Raw genomic sequence first — 19,907 nt, 5'->3', positions numbered from 1 at the left:
TAACCTCAATATCTGACTCTGGGTTTTTTATTACTAACATCAACTAGAATTCGTGCTACAGTGGTCAAGAGCACTGGCTGCTCTTCCAGAGGTCCCGAGTCCAATTCCCAGCTCCCACATGATGGCTCACAACCATGTATAACTGAAGTCCCATGGGATCTAATGCCCTCTTCTGATGTACAAATGTGCATTCAGACAAAACACCCATATAAAAAGTACATTTTTAAAAAGTAGAGGCTAATTTTGAAGATCAGTTTCCAAAATGATTCACAAATTATAAACCATATTTGATTTTTCTTATGGAAAATTTATCATTATTTCCCTTACAAATAAAAAGCTATACAGGTTTTCAATGACAGACCAATAAACTCAAGCAGTAAGGACCTTAACTTTTAGCTCTAATCTGGCTTGAGAGTATGTTTTACCGAATGTATCCTGGTTCCTTTTTTCCTTCTACTACGTCCTTGTCAACTTCCACACACACAATGTCAGAATTAGGAACTTCGAACATTGGTTCTAGTAACAGCTTTTCCTAAAGAGAGAAAAGGTAATAAATTATGAGGAAAATTATATAAAAAATTTTCAATTTTAATCAATGTAAAAGCCTTCATATTTGTTATATTAAAAGTTTCTAATTACATTCAAGTAATTTTATAAATAAGTCAACTGCCTATTGTTCTGTCTATCTAGGCAATGTGCACATACAAAATCTGTAGTTTCAAACTCATATGCTACTGCCTGGCATGCCTGGCTTTTATATGACTGAGGCAGTCAACTCATAATCCTTACTTTTATGTCAATTAATCCTAAAATCACTTCTACCAAATTCTTCAATTTAAAATTTTGATTCAAATGAACACTGACCTCAAGTGCTACAGTAGACCTTAAGAAAACTTTAGAAAAGAGTTTTTCCTATAGGTAGGGGTAAAGGGAATTGCTAATCCTTCAAATTTTCCAGTCATGTCAACTAAATCACCTGTTCTTCCAGTTTGCCTGCCTATGTCTGTCCTAAGTAATACCCTTTAACACCAGGGCCTCTGGGTTCAGCAAGAGATTCCCAGGAAATAAAATGATTAAGGAAGATATCTGTAGGGGCATGGCAGTGGGCTGCACTTGGAAGAAGCAGGCACATCTTTGTGGGTTTCAGGCCAGCCTGGTCTACAAAGTGAGTTTCAGGACAGTCAGAGCTATAGTGAGACCCTGACTCAACACCTACCCACCCCACAAAAAAGGAAGACACCTAACTAACATCAACCTCTGGCCTTCATGCATATGAATCTGCATGCATGTAAACAAATATGCACACATATATGCTGACAAATGCAAAACAAAACACCATTATTTGGACCAATAATAATCTAGGGGTTTGTTGTTAACTTTATAACTCCAACTTACCATTATGGACCGAAGACCTCGTGCACCTGTTTTCCGTTCCAGTGCCAATCTAGCTATGGCTTTCAAAGCATCCTCAGTAACATTCAGTTCGCACTACAGATGGAAAAAAAGACAAATGAAAATGTAGGCAAGCCCCTGGTGATCTTTTCCTAATACAGATAATAGCATTTGATCTACTAACTGTAGTGACCATTATTAATCTTCCAGATTCAGAGGTTTTTGGGGTTTTTTTGCTTGTTTGTTTTTGTTTTTGTTTTTTTCGAGAGAAGGTTTCTCTGTATTGTTTTGGAGGTTGTCCTGGAACTCGCTCTGTAGACCAGGCTGGCCTCGCACTCACAGAGATCCACCTGCCTCTGCCTCCCGAGTGCTGGGATTAAAGGCGTGCACCACCAACGCCCGGCAATTCTGAGGTTTTTACAAATAATAGAACCAATGACTATTTCACAGATAAATAAGTTCCAGAAAGTTAAGTAGACTGAGACTCAGGAAGAAGCAAGAGATAGAGGCTAGGCTGGTGTGGCCTCTATCTGACAAGCCCATAACCCCTTACAGACTAGATGATCACACTATCACTCAGACTTCATCTCAGATGGTCTTCTGGCTGTAGTGCTGGAGACTGAACACATGACCTTGCCCTCTACCCTTCAGCTATCCCCCAGCTGTACGTAAGAGTGCAACACTCTTACCCAGTATTTAAGAAAGGCAAAGTCACACAAGTCTGTCATTGTTCATGATACTTTAGAATGTCATCTTCGCTGTGTGGTAGTGACACAGGACTTTAATTCCAGCACTTGGGAAGCAGAGGCAGGCAGATCTTTGTGAGTTCAAGGCAAGCCTGTTCTACAAAATAAGTTCTAGGACAGCCATGGCATGACAAAGAGAAGCCCTGTCTCAAAAAAACAAACAAACAAACAAAGCCCACCAAAACAAGCAAACAAAAAAACCCTAGAATGTCATCCTCACTCAGCATTTTTTTAGTCAACCAATGGCAGTATCACTATTATGAATCACAAGTTTGTTCCTTGGGCTGCATATGCAGCTCACTGGCAAAGTGCTTACATGGAAATGGAGAAAAAAATTTATATTCAGATATGCTAAATTCATAAAACTCAAAATTTATCTGACTGGATGTGCTGGCTAGAGTGACTTCCATGTTTAGATGTAAGAACTAATAAAATACTTAGGTAAAAGTCTATAAAAATATTCACAGTATGTGAACAGCAAAAGCATCCACACCAGCAAAGCTGAAAGAACAATTCTGTGTATTTGGCTTGGAAAGACTGAGCTAGGCTGACACTTTTCTCTGTACTTTGTGTTTTTTGCTCCAGTAGTCATTTTTAATTCAGAAAAAACAAAAACAAAACAAAACAAAAAAGACTCTCAAATACTGAAGGTAACACAGTGTGCCTTCTTACATCTATACTAAGAAAGAACAGGCTGGTATTCAGATGAGCAGGGCTCTCTCTTTTAATATACTGAGCTAACCTAATAGACTTCTAATATCAAAAAAAATCATAAAGGAAAAATTAAAACCTTACCTTATCCATGCTGAATAAGGCCTGATATTGAGGAATAATTGCATTACGTGGCTCGGTTAATATTTGCACAAGTGTCTTCTCATCTAGGCTATGCAGAGGAACCACCACAGGCAAGCGCCCCACAAACTCAGGTATCATGCCAAATTCAATGAGATCTCTGGCTTCCACATGACGGAGTAACCGATCTTTTTCTTCGATATCTTGATGAGTATTGGATTCTCCACTTCGGTTAGCAAGGTCCGCAGCTGCTGCAGCCCTTCTGCCCTTTCCCAGATTAGATGGTGTTCCAAATCCAAGATACTATTCAAGAAATGATAAGGGGTTATAAACAATGGACAGATGTTGCAAAAATTCTTTACATATGAAACAGGGTCACAGAGGTCTTTTACCAATGCTTGCTGCTCTGAGTAGTGAAGCTAAGATTTGAATTCAGGTCTTAAATACATTTCCCATTAAATTCATAGCTAAATGAAATGACCTAATTCCCAATAGGTTAAAATTATGTGGCAAATCTTCTTTTGACATGTGTTTTTTGTTTGTTTGTTTTGTTTTGTGTTTTTGTTGTTCAAGACAGGGTTTCTCTGTATTGTTTTTGGAACCTGTCCTGGAACTCGCTCTGTAGACCAGGTTGGTCTCGAACTCAGAGATCCACCTGCCTCTGCCTCCCGAGTGCTGGGATTAAAGGTGTGCGCCACCAACAGCCGGCTTCTTTTGACATGTTTAAGAATCAACTTTAGCATTACTTTTAATTTTACATATGTATATCATCAAATCCTTTTTGGAAGTCTGAAGCAATAGCAATTATTAATATTAGAACAAGGGCCCTGCCTTTGGTTACAGAAACCCAAATACAAGCTTATCTGTTACTATGTTTCTCACACATGAAAGAAATAGAGGATCCTCTGTTAATTTATATAGAATTTAAGTAGCTAGAACTAAATAAATTGGCTAAAATAAGAACCTAACTATATCCATGCAGAATGAAGCCTGATTACACGGCTCAGTACTTGTGACCAGAGTGTAGGCTATGCAAGTACTACTACATTAATTTAAAACAAATACATTAAGAGTTTAAGGAAAATTTAAAGCAACTGTCAGAAAGTTCATCTACAATACATCCACTTAGAAATGTTATGTAATGTGCCAGTGGCTACTAGATAAAACACAAAAGCATGAAATACAGGGATGTTCTGGGTTTGACACCCACTATGTTACCATTACATTTTACTGTAACCAACTGACTACTTGGTACTGGATGTGCACCCTGAAATCCAAGTCCCAATTAAAATCAATGGCTTTTAAGAATATTTTACAAGAAACATCAATGAAACTCAGTAAAATCCCAGTCCTTCCCTTTGTTCCTTCTAAGTTCCTTCTATCTGAAAAAGCCAGCAGTGATTTATGATAAACTTTATGGGCAATGAGACAAGCTGTTTGCTGGGCCACAGCTGCTCTAGTCCATTCATTCCTCCTGCAGCTAATCTTAAACAGTATGAAAGCTCCTTAGACAAAATATAAAATTAAACTCATCAAGTTAGACTTCTAAAATGTTCATAGGTACATCGAGTCAGGGTCCCACATGTCATCCTGGCTGATCTGGAACTCACTAAGACCAGGCTGGCCTTAGAATCATAATGATCGCCTGCCTGCTTTTGCTTCCCAAGCCCTGGGATTAAGGGCAGGCACCATCATGCACAGCTAATTCATAAGTATTTGGGGATCCTACTATTTAGTCAAACAACTGGGGGTATACTCTAAAGTTGAAACAACTAGGGATATACATTAGGTCTTTCTTTTAAAAATCCAATAAACTGGTAACCAGTAGAAATGAGAACTGAAGCTGAGTATCCACCCTGTGAAATTTTATGTTATCTCATGTGGAATTTCAAAGGAAATGCTTGGAAAAACTTACTTTTTCATTCTTCCTCCTGCTGATGATTCTGTCTAAGCCATTAAAAGCACCAGATGCCACAAACAGGACATTTGTTGTATCAACTTGAACTGTCTCTCCACGGAGTTTTCGAGAATTCTTTTCTGGAACATTGACTATTGTGCCTTCTAGAAGTTTTAATAAACCCTGACAATGAATGAATTATAGCATTACCATATGTAAAGACATTATTATACAATAGGATTCAATGGGGAAAATGGTTATGGTCAATGAGCATAACTAACAAAAACTCCCACGTTTCTATAATCAAAATAAAAACTAATGCACTTATCACTTTGGTACTTCATAAATGAATTGCAATTCAGGAAACAGTCATCTAAGGAAGTTGAACTTGATGGTAAAGCCTCCCTCTCCCCATCTAATCGCCTCCCCCACCACCTCTCCTCATGTCACTGGTCTCAAATAGTGATCCTCTTGCCTCAGCCTCTCCAAGTGCTGAATTACAGGCATGAGCCACCATACCTAGCTTGATGGTAAACTCTTAATACAGACAGAATGATGGCTCTGTAAAATGGAAGTAAAATAGTGCACATATTCAAAATTGAAACATAATTGAACTTTCACATAAATTCTTTAATTCTAACTTAATCCTATGGTCAGTTTTGAGAGTATATTTTGAGATACCTTCAAAAAAAGATTATCCAGCTTGGATGCTCTGGACAATGGGGGAGGGTGGATTATCCTGCATATGTGATAAGCATAGTCATAATTCTGTATCTGTCAGAAAATTGGTTTGTCCCAGCTAATTGCCATTAGAGATAAAGTTTATTAATATGGACAACAGATGGTGACTTTATGATTCTACAAGAAATGAAATGCTGTATTATATGCCATCTTCTCTTTGGGACAGAGTGTCATAGAGCTAATCTCAAGCTCACTGTGTAGGCAATGATGACACTGAACTCCTGATCCTCCTTCCATACAAGCCCAGGGATTACAGATGTGTGACAGCACATCTGCTTTCTTTTCTTTCCCTTTTTTTTTCTTTTCATTCTCATCTCTCCTTCCCTCTAATTCTTTTGGTGCTGGGGATTGACCCAGGGCCTTGAGCATACAAGGCAAGCCCTTTAACACTGAGCTACATCGTTGCCTTTATACTAATCCTGTAATTAAATAGGAGGTTTAAGAAACATGGATGGGTTATTCATGTATAGTCTTCATTCTTTTAGAAATGTTTAAAAGGGCCTTTGAAGAATAAACTAAAAGATTAATCTTACGTTTTCTGTTTTTAAAAATATTTTAAATTTCCTAGGAAATGGGCTTTCTTATGTAAGATCATTAATAACCTCTTTTTAGGATCTGATCTACTTTAAATGGCATGTAAAACTAGGTGGCACATGCCTGTAATTCCAGCATCCAGCAGGATGAAGCAAGAATACCACTGCAAATTTAAGGGCAGTTTGGACTGCGCAGACCTTGTCTAAAAAAAGCAACATTAAATAAATAAATAAAGTGGCATATGAATTTTAGGGTGGGAGAAATAAAACAGAATCTAATTGAATGTGAAACCAAACGTACAATACTTGGGAAGCTGATGTATTCCCTTCCTTTTAGTGGGCTTGAACAAAATATTCAACTGCTTACTTGCTGAACGCCTTCTCCACCTACATCCCGCAACTGATGAATGCCTGGCACACTGCCAATCTTATCTACTTCATCCAGAAAGACAATTCCTACAATTTAAGGAGGATTCTACTTATAATATGAAAAAGAAAGGCACAAGATAGTCTCAGCTTAAAAACAAAATAAAACCAGATAGCTACAAAGCAATGTTAGTCAATGTTTTTACACTTAACATGTAAAGGCTTCATCACTAAGAAACTATCTTCCTCATTCATCTTTTCAGGTATTATGGAATTGATTCTATAGCACATAATTTGAGAATGATAACCAAAATGCTTTCTGACAAGAGTCTATAGTCTAATAATGAATTCAATTTTTAGGGGGGAAGGTAAGACACAGCATGTAGGAATGAGGAGGCATTTGCCAGAACTAATAAAACTTCAGTTTACTCTTTCTTCCTCTATCTCCTAAAATGCATTTATTTATTTAGTGTGTGTATGTATGTTTACATGTATACGGAAATGCATGTATCATAGCATGTGTGGTGGTCAGAAGACAGCTTCCAAGTGTTGGTTTTCTTCTTCAGCTATGTGGGCTCTGATGATTGATTGAACTTGGGGGCTTGCTGGCAAGTGCTTTTGTCTGCTGAGCCATCTCAATGATCTATCACCTAGAGCCTTGTCTTAGAGCAGTGGTTTTCAATTTTCCTAATGCTGTACGTAACCCTTTAATTCCTCATGTTATGGTGACCCCAACCATAAAATTATTTCATTGCTACTTAATAACTATAATTTTACTGTTATGAATACTTATTCAGTCTTGCCTTTGTCCCACTTACCAAACTTTCCCCACCCCAAGCTCTGAAAATCTGGAAAGGAGTAAGCAAAAGAAAAGCAATGGGAATATTAGTACCTAAAAGAATAGTTACAGACTGTTTTCACCCTACCAGCTATCTTTGCAGCCATAAGACAAAGCAAACAAGCACATGCTAGAATGTGTAACATCAGATCCTTTCCAATGTTAGTTAGCCCTTGACTCAAATGAGAATTATATTACTCCTTAATATTACATTGCTTTCTAAAGACACTCTGACAAGTTACACTTGACAACATACCTTGTTGTGCTTTTTCTACATTATAATTGGCATCTTGGAGAAGTTTGGCGATCACAGATTCAATATCTTCACCTACATATCCAGCCTGAGTCAGAGTTGTACAGTCACAGATAGCAAAAGGGACATCAAGGCATTTAGCTAAAGTTTGTGCCAGCAGGGTTTTACCTACAAACAAAAAGAGTAACTAAAAATACACCGTCTTACACTACAAAAATAGGCTTAAGCATATAATGAAACTTGAAACATTAATTCCTATATCTGTTTTCTACTATATTCAGATCTCACTAATTTTATTGTTCCTTTTACCAAGTTAGAGATTTATATAATTAATATGTCAATTAAAAAGTTAGTAATCAGCCCAAAGGACCACACCAATATCTCAGTCAGTTTTAGGTCTAAACAGTGAACACTAATGATGTAGCCAGAGCAATCTTACATTTTTTGTTTTGTTTTTTGAAACAGGTTTTCATTCTGCAAACCAAGCTGGCCTCACACTTGTGGCAATTCTCTGGCATTAGCCTCCCAAATATTCTAATTATATGCAGGCCTGACTCAGAATCCACTATAGTTACAAGGTATAGGTTACAATATCACTCTCTATTTTCATTTCATTTATTTATTTGTTCATTTGTTTGTTTTTATTTTTACTTATTTATTTATTTAGGTTTTTCAAGACAGGGTTTAGAGGCGTGCACCACCAACTCCTGGATTCACTCTTTATTTTTAAAAACTGAGAAGTAAGGTTTCCCAACATGTTATTTACCTGACCCAGTTGGTCCAAGCAGCAAAATATTACTTTTTTCAAGTTTTATGTCATCATGAGAAGAATCCAATACCTCTCCTCCTCGTTTTTCCTGAGGCATTTGCTGATTAACCTGCTGCTGCATAGATGCTCCTAAGGCATTGCCATGTGGGCTAATTCCAGCAATCTGAAGCAACTCTGGGGAAAAATATCAAAGGGATTACTAGGGTCACACCTGAATTTACTAGAAAAATCTTCCATACAATCCTACATCCAAACACAAGTCATTATTAGAAACAACTCAAATATGTCAGCACTGCTTTACCTAAAAGAGAATTTTAATTGACTAGGAACGGTTTCAAATTGACAAGGAACAGAACAGTACTTCAGCTGCCAGCCTTCATTTGCCTCCAAAGAGCTGCACAATCTTGCACAAGTTACCGATCCTGCTTCCTATCTATAAAACAGCATTATTACCTGTCCTGTTAACTTCAAACACAGTCAGTTGTTATGAGAATACAGCATAATTTATTTCAAGATAATATGCAAAAGTAAGATCTGTCTGTCTGTCTGTCTGTCTGTCTTCCTTTCTGTACACATGAAAAGCTGAACTACAGAGAAAAAGAAGAGCAGTGAAGGAGACCAAGTATGGGAGCGCACACTTCTAGGGAAGTAAGGTTGACAGAGCTCTTGTGAGTTCAAGTGAAGTGGGGACCTACACAGTTTGCTCCAGGCCAACCAGTTATAAGGAGAGAGAGGAACAAAGGAGGAGGAAGGAATAAGAAAACTTGGGTTCTAGTCTCAGTTTGGCTGATTTATGCAACCATGGAAAGTTGCCTAATTTCTCTGGACATGCTTCTGTTGTGACCCAGGCCTTTTCTAATCTCACCTTCCTTTTAAAATGTTTTAGTATAGCAGGAAACCAAGTGTGGTAAATCTCAGTATCAAAAACCTCTTCTAAATAACTGATTTTTACTGGGTATCAACCAGATCTGGGCCCTTCAGACAAAATACTTTACTAGGAAAGAAGATACTGCTGGTGAAGCATTAGTTTACAAAAATGAATGTTTATTGTTTTCTCTGGAGTAGGAGAAAGAACTGACTGAGTCTTTAGAGAGTATCCATCTCAGTAAACAACCAGATTGTCCTCAGTTCTCATTAAGGTGCCTGTGACTATCTGATACTTGCTTATAATTTTATATCTTATATTTTATGTGTATGTCTTGCCTGCATATATGTATATACCATTGCATGCCTGTGTCCTTGAGGTCAAAAAGAGGTCCCTGGATTCCCTGGAACTAGGATTACAGATGGTGTGAGTCAACATGTGAGTGTTGGGCATTGAATTCAGATCCTCTGCAAAAGCATCAAGCGCTCTAAACCACTGAGCCACCTCTTGAGTTAAGAACATCATAGTGCTGTCTGTCTGGTGACCATTTTAAACAAGCCAATGGAATAGTAATAGTTTGGCAATCACATCAATTATTTTTGTCCTGTTCTATCAACCATTGCTTTGAAAATAATCATGCTAAGGTAAAACGTTACTCTAGTCATTAAGATTACTAGTGCAATATAAACAGAACTCAAGTTGTAAAGTCCTGAGAGTTAGTAATTTACAACATTATCATCTACATTGGGTAAGAAGAAAACATACTCTTCAGTCTGAGTTTAGCTGTTATTGGTAAAATTGTGTTAGTTTCTGGAAAATCCAATTAGGAAATATATGATGATAAAGGAGAGCTTGACTTTGATTTAGCTCTGCCCAATGAAGAAAAATGACAAGTAATTTCTTAAAAATTAAAAGACAGGCTGGGCAGTGGTGGGGCATGCCTTTAATCCCAGTACTTGGAAGGCATAGGCAAACAGATCTCTTTAAGTTCAAGGCCAGTTAATACAGAGCTAATTCCAGGATAGCTAAGGTTGTTGCACAGAGAAACTCTGTCTTGAGAAACAAAAAATTACAAGAGATAAATAAATTACAATGGGGCAGTAGACATAGTTCAGCCAGGAAAAGTCCTAGCTGAATAACAAGGACAACCTTCATTTGATCCCAGGAACCCATGGAAAGCCTATCACCTGTATTGAGAAAGCCTGTAAAGTCTGGCCTGGAATACACAGGGCAGCAGCAGAGACAAGAAAGATGCTGCTTTGGAGTGGCTCTTCTGGAAGCAGTCCTCAGATCTCCATACGGGCTACGTTGGTCCACATATACAACGAAACAAGCAAGTAACTAATTTAATTGGTAAAGATAATGTCTATTATTCTATCTTATGAGTATGTGCCTTAGATTATACTTTGAGATGAGTCTACTTTCAACTAGCCCTCCATTCCTGTTATTTCTCACTATGTAAGTAGTTATCCACAATGAGAACTGTGAGCAAAGAGGTTTGTTAGTGATGGCCAGAGACATGGAGCTCAACAGGTTTGTATCAATGGGCAAATTGCTTATATTTGTGTCCTCCAATTTTCTCATCTATAAAATCAGGGTGAAATGCTGGGCATTAGTGGCTCAGGCCTTTAATCCCAGCACCTGGGTGGATGTCCCTGAGTTTGAGGCCAGTCTGGTCTACAGATCAAGTTCCAGGACAGTAATGATTTCATAGGGAGACCCTGGCTCAAAAACATTTTAATTATTTTATTATGATTACTGTAAGCAAGGAGAAAAGGCTTGGGGTGGTGGACACAAGCTGGGGTGTAATGTGGATTGTCAGAGGACAACTCTGTAGCGCTGGGTCTTCCCTCCCACCTTGATGTGGGTTTTGCACATCAAATGCAAACTTTGTATTAAATGACTTTGGGCTAATGCTCTAAACTTCAGAACCTGAATTTCTACACAGGACACAACTAAACTGTACATAATGATTAAATTATATTTAAATGTTTGAAATTTTGTTTACAAGTCAATCGATACAATTACAAACTGCTTTAACTGAGGCTCTTAACTACTATTACTGTTTTGTTTTTGTTTTTCGAGACAGGGTTTCTCTGTATTGTTTTGTAGCCTGTCCTGGAACTTGCTCTGTAGACCAGGCTGGCCTCAAAACTCACAGAGATCCTCTATTCACTATACACTTTAATTTATACTACTTTCACTAGATATCAGCCCAAATTTGTTAGTATTGATTGTATATTGGTTATGTCTTTAGATTTGAGAATCTCTATATTTTCTATTTTTAATTAATATTTATTTAAATTAAAAACAAACTTTTACATACCAATCCCAGTTCCCTCTCCCTCCTGTCCTCCCATTCTCCCCACCATCTCTCCATCCCAGTCCCCATCCACTCCTCGGGAGGGTGAGGCCTCCCATGAGGGATCAAAGTCTGTCACATCATTTGGGGCAGGACCTACGCCCTCGCCCATGTATCTAGGCTGAGAGAGTATCTCTCTCCATAGGGAATGGGCTCCCAAAGCCCATTTATATACTAGGAATAAATACTGGTTCTACTGTCAGCAGCCCCATAGACTGCCAAAGCCCAACTGATACCCACATTCATGGAGCCTGGTTCGGTTTTATGCAGGTCCCCAGATGTCAGACTGGAGTCTCAATATAAACTCAGGCCAGCCTGAGACTTGCAGTGTTACTCAAGAGTGGTCTTGAATTCACATCCTTTTGTCTCCTGAGGGCTGGGCTTAGATCTTACATTCTTAAATATAATCTAATTCTAGTACACTAACTGTACATTTTTTTTCAAGTTTTATGTGTTTGGGTGTTTTGCCTGTATGTATGTCTCAGCACCACTTGCCTGTTTAGTACCCATGGAGGACAAAAGATCTTTGGATCCACTGGAACTAGATAGAGTCACAGATAGTTGTGAGCTGCCATTGGATAGCAGCACTGCTCTTAGCCACTGTGCTATCTTTCCTACCACACTAACTGCATGCCTTTTTTTTATTATATCATTCATTACATATCAGTATTTTCACAAAATATAAAATAATTCGTGGCAAGTATCTGTAATTTCACTCTACAACTCAAGACTACACAACTACATCCCATATCAAGCACACACTTGCATATACTCATGTACTCATTCACAAGAGACTATATTACTATATTATTTTCTCTTTAAAATTTTTAAATTTAAGCCTGGGCAGTGGTGTCACATGCCTTTAATCCCAATACTGGAGAGGCAGAAGCAGGTAGATCTCTGTGAGTTTAAGACCAGGCAGGTTTACAGAACAAGTTCCAGGACAGCTAAGGCTGTTACACCCTGTCTTCAAAAAGAAAAAGTCTGAGAAAAAAAAGAAGAAAAAAAAAGTCTGGTACAACCTGCTCTCATCTGTGCTTACCTACATACAGAAACATATAGTAAGTGTATATGCAAGTAAAAATAAACCTTTAAAAATATCTAAAATATACAAATTATGAAAAGTTGTTCCAAACTTATATATCATATATAATAGATTCATTTAAATAATACACAAGAAAGATTTAAATATTTTTTCTTGGTAATATACAATGGGAAAAGATCATCACTACTACTGAGATGAAAATCTCAGAAACCATAGCTAGTAGCCAGGTGGTGGTAGGTCACACCTTTAATCCCAGCACTTGGGAGGCAAAGACAGGCAGATCTCTGAGTTCAAGGACAGCCTGGTCTACAGAGCTAGTTGTGGAACAGATTGGGCTGTTACACAAAGAAACCCTGTCTTGAAACACACACACACACACACACACACACACACACACACACACACACACACACACACACACCAAACAAAACAAAACAAAAGCAAAAACAAAAACAAAAACAAAAAACAAAAAGCCCATAATGAGTACAGCAAGACCTGAGGGAGGTAACTTACTTGTAAATCTGTACTCATCCTCCCGTCTTCTTATTTCTAACTCTAAGAAAGGAGATAAAAAGGGCAACATGAAATATTATTTGCTTATTTTGGGGTAGTCAAGAATGAATGTCTACTCCTGCCTTCTTCCAATTTCATTTGAAGGATGTATCCGTTGTTTTCACCTTTTCACATTATGAACAATTCCTATGAAACATCCTTTCTATGCTAAGCAAAAACCAAGCTTAATGATGGTTGCCCAAGTACTAATAATAAGCAGAATTAAAAATTAACATTTATTAGCCGGGCGTTGGTGGTGCAACGCCTTTAATCCCAGCACTTGGGAGGCAGAGGCAGGTGGATCTCTGTGGAGTTCGAGGCCAGCCTGGTCTACAGAGCTAGTTCCAGGACAGGTTCCAAAGCTACACAGAGAAACCCTGTCTCGAAAAACCAAAAACCAAAAACCAAAAACCAAAAAACATTTATTTAAGAGTAATAATTTAAGTATCATAAGAGTTGAAGTTCTTCATACTATGGATGTGAAACCTTTTGCTCTTCCAGCACCTCGTACAATTTAGGTATTAATTCATTGACTAGAAAGAACCATAAAACAATTATTGTATGACTGGATCATGCTCTTTAGACCTTATAAAAATGAAGGTCCATCAGGTGCTTGCCTTTAATCCCAGCACTTGGGAGGCAGAGACAGGTGGATCTCTGTAGAGTTCGAGGCCAGCCTGGTCTACAGAGAGTCAGTTCCAGGATAGCTAGGGCTATTACACAGAGAAACACTGTCTTGAAAAGCCACAAGAAAAAGAAAGAATAAGAATAAGAAAAAGAAGGTCCTAAGTCCACCATAGATATGACTTCTGCTTTCTAAAAATAAGGTCAACTCATGTTACCACATAACTATTTTGCAATAAGCTCATTAAATCATATATATATATATATATAATTCTGTATCCTGAACCCAAGAGAGAAAAACTAGAGTTGTCCAGAGCACTGCAATGGTCTGTCCAAGGTCACTCAACCTCTCCTCCAGCAGCCTTCCAGTTTTTGTGGGGCTAGTGATCAAAGGCAGAGACCTGTGAGTGCCAGGCAGGTGCTCCACAGCTGGGCTTCTCACACACTTTCTAAAAACACCTCAAGAAACACGTTTTACTTTGTAACTCCAAGTTAAGAAACAAAACTTACCTTAACTAGAAGTTAATGTACTTTGGCATTTCTTATTCTTACCTACTTAAAAAAAATAATGGTACTGGTAACCATCCAAAATGATTTCATCATCTACTAAGGGATAATTTAATATGTTCCACTACAGTAAAATGACTTTTAGACAAAAGAGTTACAAATAAAGATTAGACAGAGTAATATATATTTTGGTCAATTACCAAAAACACTGACCTCTAGGTGTTAATGATGTTTGCTTCTCAACCTCTGCTTGCTGTCTCAGATTAGCTGGAATATTATTATATATTCTCTTATAATGATTATACACAGCAACTGAAAGTACTTTCTTAGCGAACGACTGGCCAACAACATACTTGTCGAGGTAGTTATAAATCTGAAAAATGATTAGGTATGAACAGTTCACTATGAGCCATTATAAAAACAAACATATTACAAAAGAACACACTAAACAAATTTGCTTAGAGTTCAAATTTGAAAAAAGATTCCCATTAAAAATGAAGTGTCTGAGCTGGCGGTGGTGGCGCACGCCTTTAATCCCAGCACTCGGAAGGCAGAGGCAGGCGGATCTCTGTGAGTTTGAGGCCGGGCTGGACCGACAGCCTCCAAAACAATACGGAGAAACCCTGTCTCGTAAAAAAAAAAATTGAAGTGTCTGAGCCAGGTGGTGGTAGTTCCAGGACAGCCTCCAAAGTCACAAAAAAACCCTGTTTCAAAGAAACAAAACAAAACAAAACAAAACAAAAACAAAAAAAAAAAAAAAAAAAAAAGAAGTGTCTGGGGTTGAAGAGATGGCCCAGTGGTTAAGAGTACTTGCTGCTCTTGCAGAAGACTGGAGTTTAGCTCCCAGCACCCACATCTGACAGCTCAGCACTGCTTGTAACCACCTCCAGGGCACCTGGCCCCCTCTTCTGACCGCAGCAGGCGCACAGCATGCATGTTCCCAAGACAGACAGACAGACAGACAGACAGGCATAGACAGACAGACAGACAGACACACACACACACACACATGCACTTATACATAAACTTTATAAAAGTATTTTGAAAAGTTGTTCATTTCCCTGGATAACAACTTAAAAGCTTTGTTCTTTCCTTTTTGTATGGAAGGGCAGTGCTGGAACTCAAACCAGACTTGGATGTGGCTTTGTATGTTTTACCACTGAGCCACACAACTTAGTTTTGTTAAATAAAAAATAAAGTTCTGGTTCACACTTCGTATTACCAACTGTCTGGAATCAGACATGAATTTCCTGAATCTTTAGTGAGAAGGAACTGTCAAACTGCACAGGGTACTGCATGACTGTAATCCTATTGTGTGGTAGGCAGAGGCAGAAGGATCGAGTTCAAGGCCAGACTGAGTGACATGGTAACACCTTGTCTCTATAAATAACCACACACATGAACAGATGCATGTGAACACATATGCAAACACAACTTCTGAAAAGTTAAATTATGTATTTTCTAGAACTTTGACTCAGATGTACAAAATTTACAAACTAGTAAATACATAAAACTTACATTATTTTTTGTGACCATTACTTTAACTCACTCATTCCTCACAAATTGTATGAAGTATTAAGTTTGCCACAATACATATAGAGGCAGACATACATGAATGCCATAAACACAGAAGAACACAATCAGGCAAAGTAGTGTTAATTGTGCAAACCATGGAAAGATGGCGAAACACAGGGCCAAGAAGCTTCTGGGTTCTCACAAAGTACACACTGTGTATTCAAAGGAACCAGGGTACAATCTGTCATATTTCATAGGACCAAATCACACTGGAATTCACACCATCAAAAGCATGGTGACACACATAGGACAGCCCTGAAGTTATCAAGTTATCATCTGATCACACACACACACACACACACACACACACACACACACACACCACGGGAGCACACACATTAAATTAAATTTAAAAATTCATAGAGCTAGGCACAGCAGCACATATGCAAATTAATGCCAGCATTTTAAGGTAAAAGATACAGGATTAGCAGCTCATCTTCAATGACACAGGGAGTTCAAGGTTAACCTGAGCTACATAGGAGATGGATCTCAAAACGAAGCAAAAACAACCAAAAAAGATAAAAACCTTATAAGCTTATTTTGATGGTATTAGGATTTAATATAAACAGGAAGAATGAAGCAATGTAATGTCTTCAGGATAAAATGCCTCTAGGCGGGAGAATAGGCATCTACCTTTTTGGGGGGTGGAGGTGGCTTCTGCTGAAATGCCAACTTTACAGCCTCTGCTGCTGACTCTGGTTCTTTAATTATGCTTTTCTTTGAGTCAGCTTCTGACAGCACAACGAAAAAGTGATGACATTTTTCACACTTGACAAAACGGGTGGAGGCTGAAAAAGAGGTAAAGAGAGGAAAACTTTTAGGAATAATTTCAAGAGTTCACCTTAAAAACTTGCTGTAGGGCTCAGAATATGTCTAGGTGGAACAGTGCCTTGGCTAGGTGACTTTTTGTCTATTGACTGTGGCAGCAAATGGTTGTAATCTCTGCAAGGGAGGTTGAGAAGGTCATACTGAGCACACAGTCACAGTCTAGCTTAAGCCAGAAAGTAAGACCCCATACCCAAACACAAAATAAAAATCCAACCACAAAACTGGGCAAGCAAAAGAGCTAACAGAGTCAGGTGTTGTGTTTCTAAGCCTGGATCCAACCACAAAACTGGGCAAGCAAGAGAGCTAATAGATTCAGTGTTGTGTTTCTAAGCCTGAATCCAACCCCGGGAGCCCACATGGTGGGAGACAACCAACTGCCAAAGGACCTGCCCTGATCTGCGCATGAGCACATACAAGAAAAATGTGTTACAACAATGAAATCGGCCGGGCGGTGGTGGCGCACGCCTTTAATCCCAGCACTCAGGAGGCAGAGGCAGGCAGATCTCTGTGAGTTCGAGGCCAGCCTGGTCTACAGAGCAAGTTATAGGATAGCTAGGGTTGTTACAGAGAAACCTTGTCTTGAACATCCCCTCCAGTCCCATGACTATCTCCAAAACAATACAGAAACCCTGTCTCAAAAAAACAAAAAAATAACAAAAAACCAAACAACAAAAAAATGAAATTAAGCTAATTTATTCAACATGGAAACACAGATTCTTTTTCTGATCTAATATTTATTAAGAGAGCTGGTCCATTATCTAGAGATAATTTTTAAAATTAGCTTGAGAATAGACTATTTGCTCAAATATTTGAATGAACTATGACAAGAATGTAAGAGTTCCTATATTTCTCATGAAAAATTTCAATACTTAAGTTGAGATAAAATGATTTTTTTTTTGGAGACAGGGTTTCTCTGTATGCTTTGGAGCCTGTCCTAGAACTCACTTTGTAGACTGGCTAGCCTCTGCCTGGGATTAAAGGGGTACACCACAGCTTGGCTCTCAAACACACAACTTTTTGTTTTTTCCTTTGAGACAGGGTTTCTCTGTGCAGCTTTGGAGCCTGTCCTGGCACTCGCTCTGTACATCAGACTGGCCTACAGACACAAGTGGATCTCTAAGTTTGAGGCCAGCCTGGTCTACAAAAAGATATATATATCAATCGATCCATCAATCCATAATCAATCAATCCCAGTATTCAGCTTTTTTTTAAGTCTATATTTTTGTGTGGGCTCGTGTTCGCCTTTGTGCTTGAGCACACATGTGCACACAGAGGTCATGCTGAGAGACTGGGAGGGGGTGCAGGCAGAATAGAGTGTCCTCTGAAGCTAGAGCTACAGGTGGCTGTAAGCCATTCAGTGTAGATGCTGGAACCTGAACTTGGATTGCCTGGAAGAGTAGCAAGCTTTCTCAACAATGGGTTGTCTCTCCAGCCCTGTGTTTCCATTTTGAAACACAAAGCCAATTAAGAATACATGCTGGGGGAAAGGAGAAGAGGTAGTTATCCCAAACTAAAGATGTATGAAAAACCCTTACAGAAACCTACTACTTTTTGAGCTTTTGTTTGTTTTTCCAGACAGGGTTTCTCTGTGTAGCTTTGGAGCCTATCCCAGCACTCACTCTGTAGACCAGGTTGGCCTCAAACTCACAGAGATCCGCCAGCCTCTGCCTCTCAAGTGCTGGGATTAAAGGCGTGCGCCACCAAAGCCTGGCTAGCTTATTTTTTAAATGTAATTTAGGGACTAGGGAGGTGGATCAGTGGTTAAGAATGCTTACTGCTGTTACAAATGACCTGAGTCCAATCCCAGCAACTAACTGGCAATTCACAGCAGTCTATAAATCCATTCCAGGGGATCTAACAATCTCTTCAGGTTTCCTGGGTTTCTGCACACAAGTGTTAACATATAAGCTCATGCAGACACATATATACATACAATTTTTTTATTTGGGGCTGGAGAGTTGGGTTCAGCAGTTAAGAGCACTAGCTACTCTTCCAGAGGTTAGGTTCTGAGTTCAATTCCCAGCAACCACAATGTGGCTCATAACTATCTGTAATGAGATCTGGTGCCCTCTTCTGGCCTGCAGGGATACATGCAGGCCAAACACTGTGTACATACTAATTTTTTTTAAGGACTGACTCATACACACTTTGTATTTAATGATCACCTGTAAATGTTTAAAGAAATGTCAAGCTATCAAATCCACAAATTAACACAAGTTCAAATACAGAATCACCATTTCCCACTAAAGAGAAAACAGTGAACATCTTTATTTTATAGTGAGGCAAGTTCACAGCTGTTACTGAAGGTAAACAGGGCAAGGATTAAAGGGCAGAAGTGTCTCATCCAGTTCAGGCTGTGTGACAGGAAATTCTGGCTTGAAAACAGAAGACCAAAATATTTCTCTACAGAAATTAGGTCAAAGGGAAAGAGATTAAACACCAACATCTCATCTGTGCATGATATTGAAAGGCTGTTTAAATTTAACTTGAAGGCCAGGCAGTGGTGGTGCATGACTTTAAAACCAGCACTTGGGAGGCAGAAGAAGGTGGTCTACAGGACATTCAGGGCCACACAGAAACCCTGACTCAACAGAACAAAACAAAACTTTAATTTGAATACTGGATTTTCAATACAAGTTTTCAGTGAAGCATGTTCAAGTTTAATGACTCAATTCTACTTATTAAAATACCAGAGGGTGACATTAATTATAAGGTATAATTTTTTTAACTCTTAGAAAACCTTTAAAGTGGGCCATACATTCCCATGGGCTGAAGGCCTGGACAGAGCAATATGGAGAAAAGCGGGCCAGTGAGATGACCCAGAGGGTAGGTAAAAGTGCATGCTGCCAAGATTGATGACCTGAGTTTGGTCCCTGAGAATCACATAAAAGTAGAAGGAAAGAACTTACTCCTTCACACTTTCCTTCTATGTGTGTGATTACACACACACACACACAAGACATTTTAAGGGGCGGGGGGAGTCAGTAGACTGCTGGCATTTGCTTTTTCTGTTTCTGGTGGGTCATATATGTTCAGAAACCATGAGCCAAAAGAAACCCTTCCTCTTTTTAAGTTTTTCTGTCAGTACTATGTCACTGAAACAAGAAAAGTACTGAGATGAATGCAGAGCACATACAGTAGCTGCAACAGAGGCCACATGGTCCATAAACCCTAAAATATCTACTATTTGGCCTTTTCCTGTAAATGTTTGCAGACTGGTGC

At 38.7% G+C, this 19,907-nt stretch overlaps 1 protein-coding gene across 2 annotated transcripts in view; it reads right to left on the bottom strand.

Annotated features, from left to right (window-relative positions):
* Positions 1 to 19,907, bottom strand: part of Clpx (caseinolytic mitochondrial matrix peptidase chaperone subunit X) — a 33,976-nt gene that overhangs the window by 1,882 nt on the left and 12,187 nt on the right. The window contains exons 4-13 of one of the 2 annotated variants that reach the window (XM_005075541.4): positions 16,491 to 16,645; positions 14,496 to 14,655; positions 13,113 to 13,154; positions 8,325 to 8,501; positions 7,562 to 7,726; positions 6,469 to 6,557; positions 4,846 to 5,010; positions 2,934 to 3,233; positions 1,396 to 1,488; positions 426 to 532 (exon numbers count right to left, since the gene is read on the bottom strand). In XM_005075541.4, coding sequence (XP_005075598.1) covers positions 426 to 532; positions 1,396 to 1,488; positions 2,934 to 3,233; positions 4,846 to 5,010; positions 6,469 to 6,557; positions 7,562 to 7,726; positions 8,325 to 8,501; positions 13,113 to 13,154; positions 14,496 to 14,655; positions 16,491 to 16,645 — 1,453 coding nt within the window. The remainder of the gene's footprint in view (positions 1 to 425; positions 533 to 1,395; positions 1,489 to 2,933; positions 3,234 to 4,845; positions 5,011 to 6,468; positions 6,558 to 7,561; positions 7,727 to 8,324; positions 8,502 to 13,112; positions 13,155 to 14,495; positions 14,656 to 16,490; positions 16,646 to 19,907) is intronic. The other variant, XM_005075542.4, reaches the window with a different exon arrangement.

Source organism: Mesocricetus auratus, unplaced genomic scaffold (genome assembly GCF_017639785.1).
Source record: "Mesocricetus auratus isolate SY011 unplaced genomic scaffold, BCM_Maur_2.0 Super-Scaffold_100691, whole genome shotgun sequence".
Classification (NCBI taxonomy): Eukaryota; Metazoa; Chordata; class Mammalia; order Rodentia; family Cricetidae; genus Mesocricetus; species Mesocricetus auratus.
Note: the sequence above shows the minus strand (reverse complement) of the source record. Positions and strands in the feature narration are given on the sequence as shown.